At 54.2% G+C, this 24,400-nt stretch overlaps 1 protein-coding gene across 4 annotated transcripts; it reads right to left on the reverse strand.

Moving 5' to 3' along the window:
• Positions 1–4,210: 4,210 nt before the first annotated feature.
• Positions 4,211–20,269, reverse strand: Agap2 (ArfGAP with GTPase domain, ankyrin repeat and PH domain 2). 4 transcript variants are annotated; one of them, XM_021232798.2, is made up of 19 exons: positions 20,071–20,262; positions 13,311–13,369; positions 12,385–12,472; positions 12,120–12,205; positions 11,824–11,971; positions 10,593–10,727; positions 10,178–10,287; positions 9,535–9,693; positions 9,309–9,395; positions 9,113–9,217; positions 8,596–8,758; positions 8,122–8,241; positions 6,968–7,096; positions 6,098–6,157; positions 5,720–5,868; positions 5,545–5,635; positions 5,177–5,399; positions 4,825–5,080; positions 4,211–4,698 (listed from the first exon to the last, which is right to left on the reverse strand). In XM_021232798.2, exons 1-19 carry the CDS (start codon positions 20,228–20,230, stop codon positions 4,456–4,458), a joined length of 2,571 nt encoding a protein of 856 aa, XP_021088457.1. In that variant the 5' UTR covers positions 20,231–20,262; the 3' UTR covers positions 4,211–4,455. The 4 variants fall into 4 exon arrangements, with proteins under 4 accessions (XP_021088457.1, XP_005079831.1, XP_021088458.1 ...); XM_005079774.4 differs by lacking the exon at positions 20,071–20,262 and adding an exon at positions 14,944–16,198; XM_021232799.2 differs by lacking the exon at positions 6,098–6,157 and having other exon boundaries at positions 20,071–20,269.
• Positions 20,270–24,400: the final 4,131 nt, after the last annotated feature.

The raw sequence follows: 24,400 nt of genomic DNA on the forward strand, positions 1-24,400 counted from the left end.
CCCAGAGAGGATCAGTGTGCCTGGGGTACCCACCCTCAGAGAGCATCAGTGTGCCTGGGGTACCCACCCTCAGAGAGCATCAGTGTGCCTGGGGTGCCCACCCCCCAGAGAGCATCAGTGTGCCTGGGGTACCCACCCCAGAGAGCATCAGTGTGCCTGGGGTGCCCACCCCAGAGAGCATCAGTGTGCCTGGGGTACCCACCCCAGAGAGCATCAGTGTGCCTGGGGTACCCACCCCCAGAGAGTACCACTGTGCCCAATGAACAAAGCCCACCAGCCTGGAGAGAGACGTGGTTCTCTTCTGAGTGAACTGACTAGGCACTGGCCTCTGGAAGACTGAAGGAGAGACCCCAAGTGTCAGCCTTCACACAGAACAGCAATTATCTTATAAACCAGCTCTGAAGGGATGAGGACTTGGAGGCAATCCTTAGAGGATCCTAAAAGCAGCGGCAAAGCTACAGGAAACTTTTGATCCCTCCTTTCATCATCTATTCCTGTCCCTTCTAGAAAAAAATTACCATATTGGGGAGCCAACCCGGGGCCTCACGTGTGCTAGGTGAGCACTGGACTGCGTCTATTCAGTTGCTCCACTCTTCGCAGTCCTCCGCTCTTACACCCTGAAACCCCAAATGTGTACTGCACAGACTTCCATGCCCACAGGGCATCTTCCCCACTGTAGCAGGCTCCTGATTCCACTTGGCAGCCAGCCCTGATCCCTGCCCCTGGTCTTCACCGTTCCCTGGAAAACCCCACCTACAACTATGACAGGGTTGCCGCCTCCATGCTAGGCACTGCAGACAGGTGGCCTGGTATCTACATCTCTTCCTAATTGCCAAGGACAGCTCCATTTTCTCTCCCAGGGTAGAAGACCCTCAGGACAACAAAGGTAAAGTCGCTCCTTTGGTTTCCCAGCTGGGAGGTATATAACTCCTGCTGGAGACATAGGGAGCTCTCGATAGGAAAGAGACTGAAGACATGCTATGCCATCTCCAGAAAAGGGAGAGCTCTGATATTGAAGGAACTCATGGGGCTGGCCCTCTTCTTGCTGAATGTGGATAAGCACTGATTGTGGGTGTTATATTTAAATTGTTTTGAAATACAGACAAGTCCGACTTCCCACATCCCTGTGGATCTTTCAAGGGGACAGATGCTACAGATGTGTGAGAACTTGGGGGCTGTCTTGAGAGTGGCCACCTGCAGGGCACTAGGTCATGGAGGCTTAAGTGATTTCCCTTCCATTGCTGACCAGGCACTGGCCTCCAGGGGGCAGTAATGAGGATGGGGGTGGTATTATAGTCTTTGTACAAGACACTAAAAACTTAAAAACCAGCATCTGAACTCTGAAGGGATGAAGACATGGAGAAAAACTTAGAGAACCCTAAAAGCTGCTGCCCGGTTCCAGGAGACACCCTTGGGCTGGTAAGTTAGAAGCTGGGCAGGGTATCTTTGGTGCTTCAGCTTGATCAGAAAACCCTGAACCCTCACTGCATTGAGTCAATTTGAACTTTCAATAAGGTCCCTTTTTCTTTCTTTTGGCAGAGGTCCAATGAAGGTTGATCAGTCAGTCTCAGCTGTGCTAAGGCAAACAAAAGTAATAGAACAGCATGTGTGTGGCATCCAGAAAGCACGGGTGGATATAGGAGGAGGAGCAGCAGCCTGTACCCATCCAGGGGTGCCCTCCCCTTCTGCCACAGCCTGGAGAGCTTGGAGATTTGTCACTCCATCTCTCTCTCATCCCACAAGACTAAAGTAACCTGTTAAAAGAAGTCAATTACTTGGCAGTAGAGTTTGCCGACATCCTGACCATTTTTCAGTGGCCTGAGGATCCCTTGACAAGTGACTTTATTCTGTCCAGGGTCTTTGTTCCTCCCATAGCTAACGCCCTGAGCTTCTGAGGAAGGGTGTCATGTCCGGTTTTTGCTATGAGGAAGGCCAGTGGAGATGAAAGGAGACCAAGGGTCTATATGCAGCAGCACACCTGCCAATCTTCCTGTCTTTGTCCAGACCACACAACTCCATCTGTGCCTGTTCCTGCCCTCAAGTCCACGCCTCCCTGGGTCATGCTGATGTATGAGGTGATTACCCAGTCTGGGGCTCCACAGAACAGCCTCCAGGGCTACAACCAGACCCTGTCAGTTCCCTGACACATCTACAGATGAAAACTTTAGAAGACACCAGAGGTTAGAAACAACTGTACCCAAAGACACCAGTACCACCAGCTGACTCCTTAAGACAGGCAACACGTGGGGGCCCGACCTGTATTAGCTACTGGCCTGCCTAGCCTTTACCAGGCCTGATGCTTATAGCTCCTACACACACAAAAAGCAGGGTTGACTACTCAATCAGCTGTGGTACTGTGGCTAGGCAACCATGAACTGAAGGGACCCCATAATAAAAGTGGGCAAAGCTGGGCATTGGTGGCACACACCTTTAATCCCAGCACTCGGGAGGCAGAGGCAGGCGGATCTCTGTAAGTTCGAGACCAGCCTGGACTACAGAGCGAGTTCCAGGACAGCCTCCAAAGCCACAGAGAAACCCTGTCTCGAAAAACCAAAAAAAAAAAAAAAAAAAAAAAAATGGGCAAATTCCTACATCAGCCGGCACGGATCTTGCAGACACCAGGGAATGCACATGGCTGGAAAACCTCTCACCTCTGCAGTCCCTAGCACTCCCTATTAGCTCTGTTGCCTAGGCTAGCCTGGGGCAGCACCTTCTCCAGGATCACGGCACTTACAGGTACCCTCTCAACATACATCTCTGAGGTCACTTGCTCTAGCTAGGGAACAGCAGGGCAGGTTTCAAAACTAAATCTCACTCTTGAACCCAAACAGCCCAATCTTTTCAACCCTCAACTCCCAGGCCTGTCTGTTTCTCCACGCACCACGCTCCAACTCTTTGCCAAGTCTGGCACCAATCGCGCATCCGATGTCCACTCGTGGACCCTCACTGTTGCTCTGACCGCTCGTGGACCCTCACTGTTGCTCTGACCTCACAAACCCAGGGTTGTTGTACAAAGCTGAAGACTACCTCTGAGCCCGTGGGACTGCTGCATGGCCCTTCCGTCTCCAGCCCCCCAATGTCCACCAAGACCGTACCCTCATCTGCCTCTTCAATAACAGACCAGCAGCTCACCCCTTAGACAAAATCACTTCCTCTTTAATTGCTGTTAAGATTCACATCACCTGCTTTGGAGGTGAGGGGGGCAACCCTTGCCCCCTCCTCACTCCATTCCCCGATTACCTGGTCTTTTGCAAAATATTTTAGCCAGGAAAAAAAAAAAAAGACCGGAAACCACTGACACAGACGGCCCAGAGCCTGGGTTGACTAAAGACGGCAGGGTTGGGCAAGGTGTGTCCATTCCACTCCCCCTTTCTGGGGATGGGGCCAGGACCTTAACACCTTCCCAGCCACTGCACACCCCCTCAGCCCTGGCTGGGAGGGAGCAAAGGATAGAGAAACAGATCTGGAGCTGCTCCAGCGAGAGAGGGGCTGGACAGAAAGGATTGTGGGGGAGGGGTCCCATTATAGGGGTGCCCCCTACCCCAGATCACCACGGGCGCTGCACAGTCACAGGTACGCAGTCACGGTCACAGACACAACCCGAGAGCACCCCCACCCCACCCCACCCCTGCCCACCCTTGGCTTCCCCTACCCTGAAATGCCCTCCCCTCGCCCCTACCCACCCCATCCCCATGTTGGGGAACAAAGCAATAAATTACAAGGCCCCTCTCTAGTCCCCTCCTATTCCAATCCTTCGCCCCCACCCCAAGATTGTAAGGGGAAGGACCCAGGCTCTCGGCTCCCCGGGCTCTTGAGCTTCCATCTATAGATAGGTAGAGGGGGATATCTGGTTTCCACTCTTCACGGTCCCTTTCACAGAAAGGGTTGGGGACCCCTCCACCTCCATGGGCAGCAGGGGTCCTGCCCCTCGCTGCCCTTCCCCCTCGCTGGGCAGTGAGATCAGCATGGAAGGGGTGGCGTCCCCATATTGGTCCCAAGTCCCAGGGCTAGTCCTCTACCTACTGATCCCTCCCTTTGGCGTGGCGTTGCCCCAGGAGCCAGCCTGGGTTTGGGCTCCAGCCACCAGATTGTAGAACGCAGGCAGGACCGGATCTTTTACCCGCCCCTAGGGGGCACGAGCCCGCAAGTCCGAGCGCCCTGGAGCTGTAGCTGTAAGGACAGCAGGTACACAGACCCAGAGCAATCCAAGTGTGGAAACAATGGAGTAGGGGCGTGTTGAGCTAGGGTCTCCATGCCTCGCTGGGGGGAGGAAGGTGAGTTTGTGTCTCCTGGGAGGCATGTGGGGGCTGTGCCCTCGTGGGGGTAGGAAGTGCTCCCGTGGGACGGGGTGCAGACTGGAGAGGTGAATGGGTGCATCTGTCCAGCGGTCCACCCGGTGTGGTCGTGCCCGGCCCGCGCGGGGGTGGGGGGGGTGTCTCTCCCGGTGCTGGGCAACTATACCAGCGCGATCGTGGCGTCCACGCGACCCAAGCTGGCAGCGCTGCTCCGGCGTCTCGGGCTGGGCGTGGCGGTAATGCTGGGGGTGGTGGCCGCACTCGGTGTGGTGGCTGTGCTGCCGCCCTCCCCCGGGCAGCCGTGCTGGAGGAGGATGTCAGCACACAGCTGGCTGCCAGCCTGGCGGGCGTAGAACAGTGCCGTGCGGCCCTGCGCATCACGGGCCGCCACGTCCGCACCGTACTGCCGGGAGGAAAAGGCCATGTGACCAAGCGCCATCCAGGGGACCCTCCACCCGAACACCTCCCTCTCTACTACACCTCCAAGCCCACCTCCGGGCTCCCTTTCCCCACGTCTCTGCTCACGTACCCACAACAGCAGTTGCGTGATGACAACGTGGGCAAGCTCGGCCGCCAAGTGCAGCGGCGAGCGGAGCTGCGGGTCCTCCACGCTGGTGTCGAGTGGCCCGTGTCGCGCGTGGGCCAGAAGCAGCAGAACGGTGGCCACGTCCTGGGCCTGTACAGCAGCCCACAGCTGGCGGCCCAACGGCTCCTCCGTGGTACCCAGAGGCGCCAGGAACAGCAGCTGCTCGTACTTGGCGCGAACCCACGACTCACGTTCCTCCCTGCAGTACCAGGGTCCAAGAGGAAAAGTTGTAGGGGATCTCTAACCGGGACTTCCCAGGAACGGTACCCCATCCACACTGATCCTCTATTCTTACCGCGAAGAGTCCCGCGTGGGCTTGGCACGGCCCCGAGTGTCGCTCTCCCACACGCTGTTGGCCGTGTCGTTGCCAATAGCCGTCAGGACCAGGGTCAGCTCCCGGGGCCAGTCGTCCAAGTCGAGCGAGCGCACGCGGGACAGGTGCGTGCCCAGGTTCCGGTGGATGCCGGAACACTCGATGCAGATGAGTGCACCGAGATTCAGACTGGCCCACGTGGGGTCTTGGGAGGGGATGAAACAGTAAGGGTCAGCCCTAAGGGTCAGCATGTCAACAAGACGGTCCACCTTTCACCAGACTCCAGCTAACTTCCCCAGTCTGGGGTCCTGCTCCCCAGTTCCCTCAGCAGGGAGGGCCCTTGCACTCACTGGGAGCTCCACAGTCCACACAGGTAGAGTTTCCCTTTGCGTTTCGGATCGCCTGGATGGCCACGGCTTCGCTCTGGCTGTCAGTGCGCAGCTGCAGAGAGAAGTGAGGTCAGGGCGGCACCTCTGACCCTCTGCCACTCCGGTTAGCCTCCATCAACAGTCTCTGGGCGTTTACCTTGACCTTGCTGCTCTCACAGCACTGCAGACTGGCCAGGATCTGACTCTCAATGGCCTGAACCCAGGCATCCCGTTCCTCGAAGCTGGCTGCCTCAAAGTGCCACGTCTGACCAGTGCTGGACACGATCAGGAACTCAAAGTTTTCCTCTGGGTGGGTGGACGGGAGAGGTCATGAGGGGCAGAGTTCAAGCGGGCGCCTTCCCCCAAACCCTTCCTCCCTGATGTCCTTGGAGCCCCTAGGAGTGGGACAGTGTGGGGGAGGGGAGCAGAGGGTGGGAAACAGCAGGAAGCCCGAGCACATGCAGGGAGAAGCAGGGCACCCCCACCCCTCTGCACCCCAGCTTAGCAACCCCTCCCGGCTCCCGGAGCTTGTTACCTGCTTTATAAATATTTCTTAAACTACCAAAGGATTTTAGTTTCCACATTTTGCGCTTGGCTGGTTTCCCGAAGCGAAGGAGACAGAGACAGAGTGGAAAGCACAACAGAGAGAGACCGAGAGAAGAGGAAGAGGCAGATGGAGAGAGAAAGAGACAGTGACAGAGAGTGCCAGAGACAAAGCAGGACAGACAGATGGGGAGAGAAAGCAGAACTACAGTCAGTGGCCCCGGAGCAGAGTGGAGCGGAAGCCAAGAGCCATGAGAGTCAGCAGATCTGGAACCCCGGGTCTGAGCACCCGGTAAAGAACGGGTTGGCAGGGGGCAGGGGCAGATGGGGGGAGTAGGTATTGTGACCGGAGAGAACCTGGTCTCTGTAGGGGAAGGGTGTCAGAATTTGTGAGCAGTAGGAAAGGGGTCAGAGGCTGGGATGAGGGCTCTGGGGCTCCCAAGTCAGTAAAGCTGGAGTAGGGTTTGGATGGGTGGGGGTGGGGGAGGGCAGGTGTAGAGATCAGTAGTCAAGGGCTCTTGGAAGAACCTGCCAATCATAGGTTATGGAGAGAAGGGCTGGGGAGTCAACCCGGACACTGAATTCAGGGGCTGCAGTCCTAGATATGGGTGCAGAAGATAGGATAGGAAGTACACACGTGGGCAGGAACTTGAGGGGGAGCTACAGACTTCTGAGGGCAGGGGCTGGGAACAAGAAAGGGACAGTAGCTGGGTGATGACCTTCCTCTTCCCCACTCGGGTACATGCCCGCGGTGATGATGGCAGTTCCTGTGCTTACCCTGCTCTGCAAGAGCTAGGTCAGGGGTTCAGATACCTGGGATGAGGGTCTGGAGTGGGCGTGGAACCACCCACCACAGCCTCACCTTCAGCCTGCACAGTTGAGCCTTCGGTCTTGGACGGTGTGGTCAGTTTCTTCCTCCTCTGCTTCTTCACCATGGGAGAAGGTGGGGGCTCCCGACTCAGGGGACTCAGGTCTCCGGATGGGGTGCAGTCTTAGGGAGGGGGACACAGGACCTCAGTTGCCCTCCCACAGGTTTCTTTATAGCTTGTATCCTGCCCTGAACTAATTGGCATTTTAGGGTGTCATCGCCCCCCTGCTCTGCTGTCCCTGTCCAAGAGGCTCCCCCTAATCACTAGGGGAGGTGGGCGGACGAGGGGTTTAGAATCAGGTGTGGTCTGTACTCAGCTCTTGACTCTGCAACTGACTGGCCTTGAAACCTCAAGCAAACTCATTTGTTTCCTGAGCTCCAATTTTGTTTTTATTAATTTATCTTGTGTGCACTGGTGTGAAGGTGTCAGATCCAGGGGAACTGGAGTTACAGAGGGTTGTGAGCTGTCGTGTGGGTGCTGGGAATTGAACCCGGGTCCCCTGGAAGAGCAGCCAGTGCTCTTAACCATTGAGTCATCTCCCCAGCCCTGAGCCCCAGTTTTTTCATCCCTAAAATGGGGGTGATAATCTTGACCTGATAAATTGTTGTAAGAAACATTTATTACAGTGTTACTTCCTGTTTGTGTATATGCCTGTATAATATATAGATATAATTTCCAAACATTTCAAACACTGATGGCTGACTGTGTGCTGGTCTAGGTTCTCTGTTTGTTAATTTAAACCTTGGAGAAAGGTCCTGTAGGGTAGACACAGAGACATGGAAAGGTCAAGTAAACTTGCCCGTGTGGCAAGGCAAAATAGGAATCTGAACTGAGGCCTGCAGACTTCTCTAATGTAGTTATCTTCGCCGCTGTGACAGACACAGCATATGAGCGTGGTGCCAGTCACCCAGCAGACATCACTTGTGTTCTCTTGTAAATTTGTTCCTGATCCAAGACTCCACTTTTTTTTTCTCGAGGCAGGATTTCTCTGTGTAGCTTTGTAGACCAGGCTGGCCTTGAACTCACAGAGATGAGTTCTGGGATTAAAGGCATGGGCCACCACTGCCCTGCCCAAGCCTCCACTTTATTTCCCACCCATATCCCATTTAGGTGTGGAAGCCAGTCAATGGAGGGTGGTCCCACTAACCAGTGCTGAGGGCCCGGGCCAAATTCCGGTCTGGCTTCAGCAGGTGTTTGGATGTCTGGTCTGGTGGAAGTTGCAGGGAGCTGGGGCTGGGGCTGGGGCTTGGCATAGGAGTAGTGGCTTCTGTGAGGAGGAGAGGGAGAGACATCAGTACGCCTGTCTCCAGCCCTTTCTTTCATTTTTATTTATTTATTTTTGGTTTGCTTTGGTTTTTCGTGACAGGGTTTCTCTGTGGTTTTAGAGGCTGTCCTGGAACTCGCTCTTGTAGACCAGGCTGGCCTCGAACTCACAGAGATCCGCCTGCCTCTGCCTCCCGAGTGCTGGGATTAAAGGCGTGTGCCACCAACGCCCGGCCCTCCAGCCCTTTCTTTATCAGCCCCCATCCCACACAGCCAGGGTAGCATCAGCTCCTTCCTCTTCCCTCCCCTCCCCTCCCCTCATCTCCTTCACACCGTACTTGTCATGGGCTCCACTTACCAGGGCCTTCACCCATCTGAACGGTGCTCATGTCCTTGACTAACCCGTTGATGCTGGCTGAGGGGCCAAAAGCAGAGATAGCCCTTGGGGGCCGCTTGCCTGGGACTTTGACAGTTGTTCGTAGCAAGTCCATCTCTTTGCCGTGCGTACTGTGGATGTAATCCTGTAGAGGTACAGGGTTGAGAGAGTGTGTGTGGGCTCTCCCATCTTTGGGGCTGCTGAGGAGTAGGCAGTAAGAACAGGATACAAAGGGGCCCTGAGAGCTGACTGCACTAAGAAGAGCTTGTAGAAATAAACCTGCCAGACTTGGCCTGGAAGTGCTCTCAACAGCAGGCTGGGGACAGGCCTGGCCATGGCACTCTCCCACTAGACTCCAAGTTCCTGGGGCAAGGAATTCACCTCCCTATCCCCAGCACAGACAAGCCTATGAGAGCAGGGTTAAAGCTCCTCAGAAAGGATGCCAGGACTTGTCCGAGATGTCCCAGGTTTACCAGTGTGGCCCATCTCAGCTACTCACATTAATGCTGGGGTGGTAGAGCAGGAAGCCATTACTAGAAAGAGTGACATATTTCTTCTTCCACTCCTTGTTCAAGGAATTGCCGCTTCTCTTTAACAAGAAGCTCTGGAAGAAAGAACAGGAAGATGTATGGGAGAAAAGCCGGCTGAGAACAGCGGCTTCAGACCCATCTTCAGCTCCTAAGCCCCGACCTTACCTGTTTAATGGGGATGGCTCGCCCACTCCCCGTTGTCTCTCCCCGACTGTCTAAGCTCCGCTTCTCAGAGTCGCTGCCCCGACGGTTCTGGAACCATTATCGGAATTAGCCGGAGGGTGGGTAGGAAACAGTGATGGGAAACCGTGAAAAGAAATATCAAGAGCCAACAGAGACTAAGAATGACAGGCAGGCAACGGGACAGGAGGAAAAGGGGCGTGTCCAATACCGCGAAAAGGCTGGTCCTTCGCTTGGCTGCTCGGTGTAGGGACCCTGGGGTGCTCAAGCCAGCCACAGCGGCTGCCTCAGCTCGGAGCTCTCGGTGTCCAACATTGGGTGAGGACGGGAGGGAAGAAGAGTAGTCGCTAGTGTGGCCCCCATTACTAGCCTGAAGGCACACAGAGGAGTCGCAGAGTTTAGCTAAACTGACATCCAGCGTGAGACATGCCCTACTGTCACTGCTATTCACTCACGGCCATCGGCCACTCAGAATCTTCCCTAGTGCTGTCACCCTACTGCAAGTTTTGTGAAGACTGACTGCTGTGCAACAGTGCAGACTACCTGAGCGGGGGAGGGCTACTTGCTTAGATATACTGCATACACACTGCATACACACTGCAAATGGCACCCATGCCTGGCTGATTGTCAGTTCCATATTACTTTCCTTCTTTTTTTCCCTTTTCTTGTGTAGCTCTGGCTGTCCTGGATCACTCTGTACACCAGGCTGGCCTCAAACTCACAGAGATCCACCCGCCTCCAGAGTGCTGGGATTAATGTCATGCGCCACCGCTGCCCCGCCTCAATGTTGCCGCCTAATGCCACTCATTTCCTCCCTTCTGAATCTGACATCAGCCTCTGACACCTAGACTCACCTGTCCGGCTACAGGAGTAGAAGCGGCTGAATGGCTTGGTGAGCTGGGCAGGGACTTGCAGGCAGCCAGGAGTTGCTGCTGTTTGCGCAAAGTCACCACCTTCTGGGCCACTGGAAGGGAGGGGACATGGAGGAGTCATGAGCAGGAAAGATACCCAAGCCACTTTCCCATGCCCTATTCTGAGAAACCCCTGCTTCCTTGTCACTAGCGCCCCCATGCCATCTATGGCAGGATCCGCAGACCCACAGAGAATCTGTGAGTTAACCAAACCTTCTATAGGCTCTTTCCCAGACCCCTCCTCCCTCCCAGAGGCCCTTTTTCCTGTCACTGGGAAGCACAGAACTGGATGCTGGGCCTCTAATGTCGTAGGACCTCTGGCTTTGCACTGTGGCATGCTGGGGACGGCCGCACTCACCCTCCTGGAAGACCCGGTCCACGTTGAGCCCGTAAGTTGCGCAGGTCTCATAGTAGCTGCACCGTTTCATTTCTGTGCACAGGGCCCTAGCTCTAGCATCGCCCACCACTCGAGGAGAGGAAGCACTGATCCTGTCTGCGGGGACAGGAAAGGGGCAGGACTGACCAGGTGCCCTTCCTCCAGGGCTCACGATTCCCTTTACCATGTGTTTGGAGCCCAGGCTAGACATCCTGAAGTTAGAGTGTGGGAGAACATCTGTCCTCAAGTGGACTGTTAAGTGGATTAACCCCCTTGTGAGTACTGAGCCCAGTTAAGTCTGTCTGTCACTGTGTCTGTGTGTCTGTCTCTGTGTGTATATGTCTTTCTGTGTGTCTGTCTTTACATGTGTTTGTGTGTGTGTCTTTCTGTCTGTCTCTCAGTGTCTTTGCATGTGTGTGTCTTTCTGTGTGTCTGTCTTTGTGTATGTCTGTCCCTCTGTGTGTGTCTTTCTGTCTGTCTCTGTGTGTATCTGTCAGTCTGTGTTTTCAGTCCACACTCCTAAGGTTGAGTGGAGGTTCCTGACAATGGCTGAGATTCACAGGTGACAAAAACCCTGAAAAATCACTGAACCTGAGACCCAAGTGACAGGACACCTGACCTGGGAAGTAGGGAACAGTTGAATGCCTGAAGTAACAGGTGGCCTGCTTGCTCCACAGGTGGAGGCTTGCACCTGCAGCAGCATGTGCCATCAGTCACAGTGTCCTGCCAGCTGGACAGAGACGGTAGTGACAATGTTCCTCCTGTCATGATACAGTCTGAGTGCCTCTGTGCTCCTTATTTCTCCAGTATCTCCTTGTCTCTTTGTTTGTACAGAAATTCCTTTGTAACAGTGTCAGCCTGACCCAGCTGAAGGGGAAGGCTTTCTATCTGCACTAGGACTTGACATTTTCTGTGTGTCCCACGGCAGTGGTGTCAGAAATGGCAGGGTGAACACAAGGTGGACAACATCTCCAGAGATGGTCATTACAGCTGTCCTTTCCTCCCAGGCTGTCTTCTTTGCTCTGCTGAGACCTTGGGAAGTTTGTTTGCTTTATTATTTCCTTATTTGGACATCAGGCTCCCTCTAGAGGGTTGCTGGAATCTAAATAGCCAGTTCGACACCTTGCCAAATTATCAGCCATGGTGGGGAATACTTACAGGCACCCTTCACCCTCCCCTAAAAGCAAGGCTCCCATATCTGTCCCCTCCTTACCTTGGGTCCCAACCAGAGCCAGGGCCAGACCTCCTCGTCCTTCCCCCCGAAGGGAGCTCAGCTGCCCATGGAGACGGCTCACAGCCTGGAAGCTGCTCTCATCCTCCAGGCTGAAGACGAAGATCACAGCGTCTGCCCAGCCTGAGAACTTGCAGGGGATGAGAAGGCAAACACAGGGTCATACAGGCCCCACCCGCTCCGGGTACCATTCTGATGGTGTCCAACCAGACAGGGAATGCCTCCATGTCCGATACCAACCTAACCAGCTTCCTATTGGCACGGCCTCCATTCCTCACCTTGGCATCTGGTGCCCCCGCTTCCTCTCGGATCAGGACCAGATGAGTCTGCCCATCCACCAACATTTCTTTCTTGTACTGCTCACCTGTCCGGAAGAGATGAAAAGTTTAATAGGTCAGAGGTGCCAGGTCACCAAACCTTCCCACACTTCCTGAACTATGGGTCTTGTGCCTCGAGTCACGTCTTGTTGTCTTCCCGGGCACTGATCTTACTGGTGGTTCCGTGGCCCCCAGGCTTATCTTACTGTGGCCCCTGAGAACTCACTCTCGGTCTTCTCCAGCACCTGGTATGAACCCGTGAGGAATCTGTGGATGAGGGACGACCTCCCACTCCTGACATCGCCCAGCACACCCTAAAGGAGAGATGTAGGGCAAGATGCTGGGTCTGCTCATGCTAGAGGATCCACAGGGACTGGCGATGTCAAGACACCCAAGAGAACCCCCAGTCAGCTTGGAAGAGCAGGGCGTGGTATGGTAAGAAATAATCCCAGCTGGGTGGTGGAGGAACATGCCTTTAATCCCAGCACTCAGGAGGCAGAGGCAGGCAGATCTCTGTGAGTTCGATGCCAACCTGGGCTACAGAGCTAGTTCCAGGACAACCAACACTAAACAGAGAAACCCTGTCTTGAAACACCAGATGAAAAAGAAAATGATACCAAAACTGAAATAGACCACAAACTAAGCAATGCCCATTTCCCACTCTGTGTGTTTATGTGATTTAGTAAGCACATCAAACCTATGTGTGTGTAGTAGGTGTTACTTGAAAGTTTTACCCCATTCTAAGCAACAGAACACCAAGAGTTAAAAAAGAATTCAGGGCTGAGGAGATGCCTCAACGTTAAAGAGCACTGACTGCTCTTCCAGAGGTCCTGAGTTCGATTCCCAGCAAGCACACAGTGGCTCACAACCATCTATAGTAGGATCTGATACCCTCTTTTGGCTTAAAGGTGTACAAGCAAACACAGCACTCATATATACATTAAATAAATAAAATGTTAGGGAAAATACTAGAAATGGGGAGTCTGGACAAACAGAAAGAGAAGGAAGATTCAAGTTGAGAGGATGTACTGGGTAATCCCTCAGTACTGCTAGGATGCTAAACTCAGAGAGTTCTTGGTGAAGGGAGAGAATGGGGCATGCCTGCGGGAGGTACCAAACCCTGCCTGCAAGTCACAGGCCTGGGTTACATACCAGGCGCAGTTCGGGAATCGAACGGCTCAAAGTCCATTCCTGGCTATTGACCACAGCCTCTGCAAAGGGAAAAGTGCAGTTAGAAGGGGGATGTGGCCCAGGAGGACTCCCAGCCGCCAGCCACTCTTCTCTGAGGAGTTCACCTGACCCCCCAGATCCTGCCTGCACTGGAGAGTGGTCCCTAGTTCTCTCATCCCAGCCACTCTCTCCACAGCTGTTGCCACCGCTCAGTGGTTGCTTAGCAACAGGGCTAGCAAGACGAAAATACTTCAGCTGGCATCTCCCTTAAAACACATCCTCAAACGTGGGCCCTTGTCCCAGACCTGATTGGGAGGACTTTACTAGTAATGATTCTCCTCCCACCACAGAGAATAGAGGACACCCCCCCCGACATTCTCAGGGCAGATCCATGAGGAAAGGCCTGAGTCCCAGAACGGAGTGGGTCTTCCTCAGTCTCCGTTTCACAGGCGCCAAGATGAGGAGAGGGCTTTCCTGCCCTTTTCCAAGGTCAGTGGCACAGGTAGTTCTAACTCCTGTCCATCGCTCAAGGGGGACAGAACTTGGATTTTCCCCCTGCCTTGATCTCCAAAAGAACCGTGGGGGGTAAGGCTTCCGTCCCCAGGCAGAGAGACATCACAGGCCGGGGGAGAAAAACTGTCCTTGCGCCCGCCCGCCGGGTCCAGCCCCCGCGCCTGACACTGGCCGGACGTTCCCGGGGCGCCGCAGCTGCGGCGGGAACTCGGGGATCCGGAGCCATCTGCTCCCACCCGTCAGGAGCCAAACCCCCGGGGCCGCCCCCGCTTCCAGACACGCCTCCCCTCCAGGGAATGTGAGCGGAACCGAGTCGTGGGTCGCTACCCACCCCCCACCCCCGCGCGCCTGTCTCTACCAGTTAGAAAATAATAATAAAAGCACCCCTCGGGAGGAGAGAAAAAAAACTAAAAATTAAATAAATAAAGCTACCTCCCTGTATGGCTTCCCAAGTCTCCCTGGCTAAGAATTGTCTTTACAGCAGTTCCGCCCCCTGACTCACTCCGGGGTCAGCCCGAGCGGGTTTCGAAGCCGCTGTGGGGCGGGGGTGGGTAGTGCGGGAAGCCAGGCTTCCTATCTGCCCCTCTTCACATTTAAATCTGCTCGTTCCAGCCCCCGCTCACTCAAGAACCGCCCAATCCACCTTCACAGTGCAGGGAAAAACCACCAGCCGGCTCTCAACTCTGGAAACCTGTCTGTGGCGAGGAACAGGCTGCAAGGTCACTGCCACACCACCTGTGCCAATTCCTCAGGGGAAACTGAGCCTTCCACAGCCCCTGCCCCTCCAGTGTCCCTCACACAAGGCCAAGTTCCTATCGCCTGGCTTCTAGACGCCAACCAGGGCTGAACTTGGGGTCTGAGGCTTCTGTGGGATGATTTCCTACGGTAAGCATCAACCAAGGCCAGGAGGCACCAAGAACACTCCTGTCACCACGTCTCGCCGCTTCAGGACCTCTTCCTAGACCTTGCCCCAACCCTGGGTCGAGGAGCCAGCCTAGCTCCTCCATCCACCCAAGAGAAAAGCGTCCCTCGGTCTTGCACAGCGTTCCCCCACCCCCAAATAAGCGTTCAGGCGTCTCCGGCCCTGACCCTCCCTACTCACTAGGGGAGGCGCGGAGCTCTGCGCCCAGCAGCTCCCTGGACCCGCTGCTGGAAGACAAGCCTGGGGGTCCGGGAAGGGGACCGGGGCCAGGAGGCCCCCCTGTGCTCTTGGTGAAGATACCGCTGATAAACTTGAGCATCTTGCGGTCACGAGTGGACGCTCGGCCGCCCTCCCGGCCCCTTTTCAACCCTGGAGCTGGTGGCTCCAGAGTGATTGGGGGTGCAGGCCCCAGGGGCTGCATGGAGGCGGTGGTGACACACGTAGCTGGAACTGGGGTTGCCGGCACGGTGAGCGGAGGAGAGCCGGCAGTGGGTCCTGGGTGCAAGTCACTATTGTCCAAGGTCTTACTCTTGCCTTTCCGAGGGGACAGCTTCCCTCTTGCTCCAGGCCCAGCCCCGACCCCACCAGAGGTCGTGACTGCAGCGCCCCCTCCCCCGCCGGTCGCAGTGGCAGAAGCTCCAGTCCCGGCGCTGCTCTTTGACCCCTTGACCCTGGGCTTGCCCTCGCTTTCGGGCCATGACAGGCGGCTACCCGCGCCCTTGCCCCCGCCGGCTTTGGATCCACTAGTGGTCACGGTCTTGAAAGGCTTGGGAGCGGGTGGAGGAGGCGCCACCTTGAGCCTTCGGCTACCGGTGCCAGGATGCGGGGAGGACGAGCCCGGGACGCCGCCTCCCGTCCGGCCTTCAGGTTCCGGACCCCCCCAGCTGGGGCTGCTGAGTAGAGGGCGTCGGGAGGAAGAGGGGGCGCCCCCCGGTTTGGAGTCCGGGCTCAGCCCCCCGGAGAGCGAGGGTCCCGGAGGGGCGGCCCAGAGGGACAGTCGGCGGCCCGGAGCCGGCGAGACCGGGCGGGCGGGACTGGCCGGAGCCGGGGACAGCGTGGGGGGCTCCGCGCCCCCGGCGCCCGCGCTGCTGGTGCTGATCCACAGCGCATCCTGCCGGTGGAAGAGACGCTCGTGCCGCTTCTTGCCGGGTTCCTCCGCGCCTCGGGGGCTGCCAGGATCTCGGGGCTCGGAGCCTCTGGCCCCGTGGGCGCCGGCCGCGGCTGCAGACGGAGAAGGCGGCGGCGGAGGTACCGACTCGAGCTTGACCAGGGTCAGCGAGATGAGGTAGGTCGTTGTCCGGCGCTGAAGCGCGCCCGCGCCCCGGCTCATGGGGCCCGGAGACCCCCGAGCTGGGGAGGGGAGGGGACTCCCCGGGACTGCCTCAGGGGGGCCCGGCCATGGGGCCGCCCTGCTCGCTGCCCCCAGCCCCCGGACCCCGCTGAGCCCCCAGCCCGGCTCCGCTGTCGCCGCCGCCTCCGCCGCCTCCTCTTGCGCCCCCCCTCCCATCACATGGGGCGCCCCCTCCCCATGCTCCCCGCCCTGCGCCCCCACCCCCTTGGAGCCCCGGGACCTTGGTGCTGCTCCAGGGAGGCGCGCCGGACCGTGCACCCCGGCCTGGGTGGGGGCGCCGAGATGGGCGGAGGAGGGTGGGGAGGACAGTAGTGGGGGCAAATGGAGAAGAAGGAAAAGGGGGCAGAGAAGGGGACAGGGGGCTGGGGGAGAGGTACGGGGAAGGCAGGGGCGGGAATGCGGACTCAATGGACAGAGGCCGCGGATGCAGTAGGAGAGGGGGGTCTTGAGGATAGGAGACTAGTGGGGCTGTCTGTGCCGGGGATTCGCAGGAGCACGGGGAGGATGCTAGGGATGGAGATATTGGAGGCGGTGGGGGAGGAAAGAGGGGGACGGGAAGGGTAGGAACCCACGGGTCTGGGGTCTGGGAGGGGAGGGGCGTGGATCCTGGCGAAGAGTCCGGGGGGCCTCGCCCGGGATCGGCTCGGTCCGGATGCGCGTTGTGTCCGGGCGCTCCCCTCACATTGAGGAGGAGGCGGCCCGCGGGCCCCCCCACCCCATATCCCCCCCCTCCGCCAGCACCGCTGTCTGCTAGGGCGGTACAAAATCCAGGACTGGATTTCCCTTCCAAAACCTGGACTGGATTTCCTGGGACTTGGATTCACCTCTGCCAACTACCTGGCCCCCTCTTTTCTCCCACCAAGGTTAGGGAACACGAATGTGGAGTGTGACATTTAGGGACAAAGGTCAAACACTGGACAGGTGCAGAAAACAGAACTCTTTTGGTCTCTGTCAGTTCTGGGGAACTGAAATAGGAATGTGAGCCCTGACATTCTTCCCCTGGACCCCTTTCCTTTCTCGGGGTACCTGGATGAGTTCCCTTTCCCATCACCCAGCCCCCTCTTCTACCACCACTCCCAAGTCACGGCGCTGTGACTTGGACTGATTGTCCCAAAGTGAACTTGGAAAGTGTTCCCCTGGGATGGGGACAAACAAGGAACTTAGTCGGGGGTGGGGTGGGGTGGGGGGAGGATGCCTCTAGAGGAGAGACTTGAAGACTCCTGAGCCCAAGCTGCAGCGTGAGTCAAAGGCCCCAGCTCAAGGTGGAAGAAATACATCTACCAATTGACACCCCCCTATTCCAAAATGCATCTAGTCTCCATAGCAACCGTAGCTCCAAGAGTGCCTCAGAAGCTGTGGCGGGGATAAGCCGGGAGGAGGGATCAGTGTGTAGGATGGGTGGAGGACCAATCAAGGGATGCTGGGTTGGTGAAGGCACTACTCTCACACCTGGTTACCCGGTACCCTGGTTACCCGGTACCTGAGGGGAATTTTACTCCCTGGACACAAGGAACCCCCTCGGTTGAGGCAGTGGGAGCCAGCCTCTTAGGTGTTTCCATTCAGGCTCTTGAGGTCTGTGTTACCGTCTGGATCTTATAGCAGGTTAAAGGGGGAGTCAGAGTGAATGGACACCATTTGCGATAATGTCCCCACCCCTTTAGGGGCTTTGGAGTTCAAGGCTTTGTCCTCCAGAGGGACAGAGAAACATGAACAGTTAGGTCCGTGCACGAGAGAGAGGCTGAGTTCCCATGGAGGAGGGTGGTGGGCTGGGAGGAAGAGTCTCCCTGAAGCCTTGGAGACCCCTGCCCGGGATCTGGAGAGTCTCGGCGGTCCTTAGGTTTGGCTTTCCACCCTCTTGACGCAGCCGAGACTATAATAAGTGCGGGCCGTGGGCGGCTCTTGGAGGCAAGAGCCAGCAGCGTGTTCGGCCTGGTGGGGGGTGAGGGTTGGGGGCTGAGTTGGGATGCTGGGAGCCCTTTGTTCTCCAGAGGCCCATACCCACTCTCTCCCAGATATCGGAGGCCAACGGGTTCTTAGGGAGTGCCCTTCAGAACTAGGATGACACATCGGGAAGGAGACACACTCTAGTCTATCATGAAGGAGAGCAGAAGCGGGAATTGTTAGCTTTTTAATATCGGGGGGAGGGGTTTCTCAGTTTCCCTTCATGTTCCGCGGGAACAGAAGTCTGTCTCACTCAGAGTAGAACAAATTACTTATGAAAAGTAGAGCCTTGCCAGGTGAAGTGGTGCACCTTTTTGAGGAAGCTGAGGCAGGAGGATTGCTGAAAGTTCAAGGCCAGCCCAGGCTACACTGTGGCTTCAAGACCAGGATAGACAGCAGGATCCAAACCCAGTCTCAAAAAAAAAAAAAAAAAAGAGTGTTGGGCCGAGGTGAGGAGTGGTAGAGCATGCTTGGCATGTAGGGAGCTTGGAGGCCCTAGGCTCTGACATCCCAGCAGCACACCACACACAACAATATGGAGAAAAGGTCTGCTCTGCCTCAACAATTTCCCCTCTTTACCCTCCTTTTGAGACCTTTTTTTTTTTTTGTAACTGCCCATAATATAGTTGAGCCTGAGGTTGGTTTAGGACTGACTGTGTAATCCAGGCTGCCCTAGACCTCCCAATCCTGTTCCATTCTCCTGAGTCTGTGGTCCCAGGATTACTGGTGTATCCCCATCACACTCGCTCTATTCCCCTTTCTAGAACTAAGGGAAGTTTCTTTGCCTGGTCCCAACCCCACTCTACCTCAGACAAAGGTGGGATCTAGAGTTCTTGCCTAGGCAGCTCCTCTAGGTCTCATCACTTAGGAGATCAGAGAAGACACAGGACGCGGAGGAGCTGACAGTGACGCTAAGCTTCGGAAGAGAAGAGAGAGAGAGTTAGGGGAAGCGAGTGGGACTATCCCACTAAAAGCCTAAATCAATCAATCCTTCCTCTAAAGTGTGCCTCAGTGTCAGGAGGCATCCTTGATGAAAAAAATATATATATACATTATATACATATATACATATATATAGATAGATATTATACTTGACATTCCCTTCCTGGAGAAGCAGCTAGGAATGGTGAGAACTGATAACTGGAATGATCAGGGTATGATGGACGATCTGTGGGACACGCTTCACAAGCAAGGAAGCCTGCGTTTGTGAGTCCTTGGGCATCCATGGACGTATGGAATCTAACAGGTCCCCCAGTTCCTCAGTGGTGGGCCTCGCAGATAGAGAACAGGCTAGCCAGGGCCCCACCACAGGATCCAAGGCTACAGTGGGCAAGGAGGATGTGGCGGATGGTGTTGCCATGACAGCACTTCCTCCCTGTGTTGTCATCACTTGCTCTAATGGCACTAAGGAGGTAGAGCGGAAGGCACTGAGGAGGTGCGGGGAAGACAAGAGCGGGTGCACAGGGGAGAGGGACTGGAGCAAGTCCTGGGGACATCTTGTACTGCAGCATTGCAGCTGTGCGAAGTGTGGGCTTTTAAGGGTTAGTGGTGTGCTCAGGAACCTCACAAAACACCCCCCCCCCCGCCTTTCTGCATGTTTCTCTCAGTGGAGGACGAGAGGTCACTGATCTTTAGTGGGCTCTGGGAATGAACACATTATCAAGTCCCAGAACCTCCTGGCCCTGACCGTTTCCTGTTCTGGACTCCCCAGATGGGGATTCCATCTAATGGGTCTGCTACAGTCTATTTTCCCAACGCTTATCCACTCACTCTCCTGCCAAGAAGGTCTGCCCGGCAACTAGTATTTTGTTCAGAGGCGATTTTGGACAGAGGAGTAGTAATGCCCCCTCCACGTCTTTTTCCATCCTCCCCAAAGGTCCTCTTCCCGAGTCCTGCTCCATCTTAAGAACTAGGAAGTGGCTGCTTCAACAGCAAGCAGTTATGACACTGTTAAGCCTTTCTGTGTCCCCTGCTGCCCCCAAAACAGCCAAGTTCTGGATTGATGCGCCTCTTACCTCGTATGTTGTCCAGTGAGGCCTGGATGCCATCTCGGAGATCAGGGTCACCCACTCTCTCTGCCAGCTTCCTGAGCCGGCTTAGAGCCTGCTTGGCCACCTCATGTCGTCTGACTTCTGCTCTTACTGTGGCTAGAGCCAACTGCCTCTGGGCATACATGTTACATAGACCTGCCTCGCCAGACTAGCAACCAGCTCTGGCCCTGAAGCCCATGACCCCAAAGCCCCCAAACTTCAGAAGGCCCCTTCTGCTGTGCCCCAGAACTCCTCAACCCTGCCCGCCCTTCCGTCTGTCGGCCTCACTTCCTGACTGGTGAGTTTCAAACCCACAACCCACACCGTACTACCTCTTACACCTCCTGCCCCCTCTAGCGTTGGCCCTTCAGCTCTGACAGCCAGTCCTGGGTATGATTCCTGTCAGGTGACCTTAATAAGAGTTCTCACAGTCTCTGTGGGAGGTAGCTAATTAAGATGGGGGTTGGTTCTGGGAGAACATGGCCAGCGAGATCACAGGTAGGTTCCATACTCTTGGTGGTTTGCAAATTTGTCTCAGAATCACACAGACATCCACATGCCCTTCGTATGTCACCACAGAGGCCTGCAGGCTAGTGTACACATATCCCCTTCTTTGGGGCTGGAGTGATAGCTCAGCCATTAGAACTAAGGCTCATACTTCTGAGCATCAAGCGTTGAAGATCCGGCTATTCACCCCTCTGTCTACACAGTCCTATAGGCTTCTCTTAGTCGTTTATCCATTATAACCATCTCCTGTTTAAAAGACTCAAGTAGTTACAGGAAGAATAGGCTCTAGGGGAGGAAAGAAACCTATAGCCAGATAAAACTATGTGCTCCTAGTTCAGCTTCTGTTTTAATAATTAGCATGTGTATAACATTTAATCACTTACAATAGACTTTAATGTATATTAACGACAAGCCCAAAGGGTAGGATAATTTATCACTATTATGCAGAACTGCAAACCATTGCTCAGAAAGGTCCATAATAGGTGAACAAAGATCCAGTTGTACTTTTAATTTAACAGACATGCAACTAGATACTTCCCAGCCAGTTCCTCAGCCCCATTGTTCTGCTCTTGACTCATGACCCTATATAGAAGAAGAACGAGGAATTGAAAGAGAAAATGGAGATAAAGCAAGTTGGTGGCAGAGGGGGGGGTCCGTAGGTAATGGGTAGTTGCCCCAATTATTATTTTTTTGGCATGTGTATGTGTGCATGGTATGCACAGGTGTATGTGTTCCTGTGTGTTCTGGCTTCATTTCTTTTACTGTGACAACCCAACTTAGCATGTATTTATTTCTGTTTACAGTTCTGCTTTATTGCTGTGTGAATGTGATATGCTCTTTTTTGTTTTTGTTTTTGTTTTTGGAGACAGGGTTTTTCGGTATTGTTTTGGAGACTGTCTTGAAATTTGCTTGGTAAACCAGACTGGCCTCGAACTCACAGAGATCTGCCTGCCTCTAGGATTAAAGGCGTGCCTGGCTCTCTACCTCCACTCTTTAACAGTTCATGACTTCCTAGGGAATGGGGCCACCCACAGTGGACTGGTTTTTTTCTTACCAATTAACTGAATTAAGACACTCCCCACAGAGACACAAGCCAACCCCATGTAGACAAAAATCTTCTCCCCCATCCCCTCTACCCCCCCCCCCGTCACAGCATTTGTGTGTGGATTCACATGGACATATGTGCCTTTGAGTGGGTTGATCCAAGGTTGACATTGTATGTCTTCTTGATTCCTCTCCAGTGTATTCATTGAGGCTGGGTCTTCCAGCAAGTCCAGAACTTTCTGACAAGCTAACCTAGCTAGCCAGCTTGCCCTGAAGACCCTTGTCTCCACCTTCAGAGTGCCTGAGTTACAGGCAGCAGCCACACCTGCCTGGCCTTTGTGGACACTCTGGGATACAAATTCTGGCCCTCATACTTGCATGGCAAGTACTTTATCCTGAGCCTGTCTCCCAGCTTTCTTCATTCCCAGCCTGTCTCCCCAGCTTTGGCATAATTATTTGGTTTCAAAGACAGATTGAACCTATATGGAGATAAGAAATTATTTTCTTTTGTATAGCTTCTTTAAAAAATATTTAGAAGTATTTTCTTTGCCCGGTGGTGGGGGACATGGGGGGGGGTGGCGCACACCTTTAATCCCAGCACTCGGGAGGCAGAGGCACATGGATCCCTGTGAGTTTGAGGCCAGCCTGATCTACAGAGCAAATTCCAGAACAGGCTCCAAAGCTACAGAGAAACCCCTGCTTCAAAAAAAATGTTATTTATTTATTTGAGACAGAGTTTTTCTGTACAGACTTGACTGTCCTGGAACTTGCTCTGTAGATCAGGCTGGCCTCAAACTTCTACCTCCCGAGTGCTGGGACTAAAGGTGTGCACCATATGGACCAGCCAGTGTTTATTTCATTTAAAAAATTTATTTTCTGTGTATGAGTGTTTTACCCGCACATATGTATGTGTGCCATGTGCCTGTCTGGTGCCTCCATAGGTAAGAAGGTATTGGGTCCCCTGGAACTGGAGCTGTGGATGGTTGTGAACCATCATATGGGTGCTGAGAACTGAGCTCAAGTGCTGTTAACCTTGGAGCCAACTCTCTAGACTATCATGCATATTTTCTCAAGGATGGCTTATGAAAAGTAAGTATGTGAACGTCTTTATATTCGGAGATAAAGGGGTTGAGTTTGGATTATTTACTGGACTCCATAAAAATGGACTAAACACTTGTAACCAAGTGTTGCTAAGTACTGGGTATTGACTCAAGGGTTTTATACATCCTAGCTCATTTGGTGCTCACAACAGAACAGAAGTTGTTAGAGAAGTATCCTTAGAGGCAGATGCATTGTCATCTATTCCCATTTTATGGATGAAGACGTAGGTGCAGAGAGCTTAAGTGCCTGGCTTGTACAGATACTAAGTCTTGACAAAGTTAAAACCTGTTCGATTTGACTCCAGCACAACACTAGACTGTAGGCAGGTCACATGATGTGAGCATACATAGACTCAAATCACCGTGTGAAGTTGATGGAGAGTGTTTTTGGGTTTGTTCCCACCAAGGCCACTTCTTTGTCCAGGAGGACGGGATGGGTTGCACCATTTCTCACTCCTATTCAAAGGGCACTATGTCCAAATGCTTATGCAATAACATTATTGACTAGCCACTCATTATTTCCCCCATCTGGAGTGAAAATATGAAGAGTTGGGGTTGAAGAGATGGCTCAGTGGTTAAGAGCACTGGCTGCTCTTCCATAGAACCAGGGTTCAATTCCAGCACCCACCTGACAGCTCACAACTGTCAGCAACTCCAGTTCCCAGGGGATTCGACTCCCTCACACAGACATACATACAGGCAAAACGCCAATGCATACAAAGTAAAAAATAAAATTTAAAAAGAAAGCATGGATAGTCTTCATTTATTCATAGTCCAGTCCCGACCCCATACTTTGTATCATTTTGTGCCAGCCCGAATCAGGTACGTATGCAGTGTCTGCGCCTGTGGTTTTGTCATAAACAGGAATGTACCGGCCTCAGGTTACTGTTTCCACTTGAATTTCTGGCATGTTCACACTGCAGAGGAAGGGATGCAGAACAGATCATGCGCACTAGTAGACACATTTAACAAATGCTGGGCAGTGGTGGTGCACGCCTTTAATCCCAGCACTCGGGAGGCAGAGGCAGGTGGATCTCTGTGAGTTCGAGGCCAGCCTGGTCTACAGAGCGAGTTCCAGGACAGGTTCCAAAGCTACAGAGAAAACCTGTCTCGAAAAACCAAACAAAAAAGAAAAACCAAATGCGTGAGGATTTGCCGGCTGTTGCTATGCCTGACTTGGATCCTCCCTAGCTGGGTTACATAGTTCAGTATTTGGCTCCTCTTGGTGTTCCAGAGTATGACGCACGAACAACAAAACGATTGCATCTTCGTGGAATCGTCCTGAAACATGGGGGAACCAGCGGGAAAGGGTTATTCCTAGAGGGGCGGAGCCCCTTCCTCCCACCTTTACAAGCCCCTCCTTTTCTGTTCACTTGAGTACCCCGAGCCTCTCCTCAGACTCCTAGAGTCGCAAGCGGGAGCACAGGAATCCAGGCTTTTGAAGTTTAGGCTCAGGTCCCTTAGAAACTGTCTTCGTTTTTTTTTTTTTTTTTTTTTTTTAAGTTTTGTCCAGAAACCCTGTCTTCGGTTTTTTTTTTTTTAAGTTTTGTCCAATGAAGAAACAGAGGGAAGGACTGGGAGGCGGGCTGGTGACGTAATGCAGATTGATTGGCATTGAAATGCTGGATGGCCTGGATTAGGCACGAGTTTCGCCAATCCAGAGG

The sequence above is a fragment of the Mesocricetus auratus genome, unplaced genomic scaffold (assembly GCF_017639785.1).
Source record: "Mesocricetus auratus isolate SY011 unplaced genomic scaffold, BCM_Maur_2.0 Super-Scaffold_100011, whole genome shotgun sequence".
Lineage (NCBI taxonomy): Eukaryota > Metazoa > Chordata > Mammalia > Rodentia > Cricetidae > Mesocricetus > Mesocricetus auratus.

Excerpts from the sequence above, each read along its gene's own strand:
- Agap2 (XM_005079774.4), bottom strand. The coding sequence starts at position 16,093 with ATGAGCCGGGGCGCGGGCGCGCTTCAGCGCCGGACAACGACCTACCTC. Across the intron at positions 13,370-14,943 it reads AGAGCTCCGCGCCTCCCCTA|AGGCTGTGGTCAATAGCCAG; the intron begins GTGAGTAGGGAG and ends TTCCCTTTGCAG. Across the intron at positions 9,218-9,308 it reads GAGCCATCCCCATTAAACAG|AGCTTCTTGTTAAAGAGAAG; the intron begins GTAAGGTCGGGG and ends TCTTTCTTCCAG.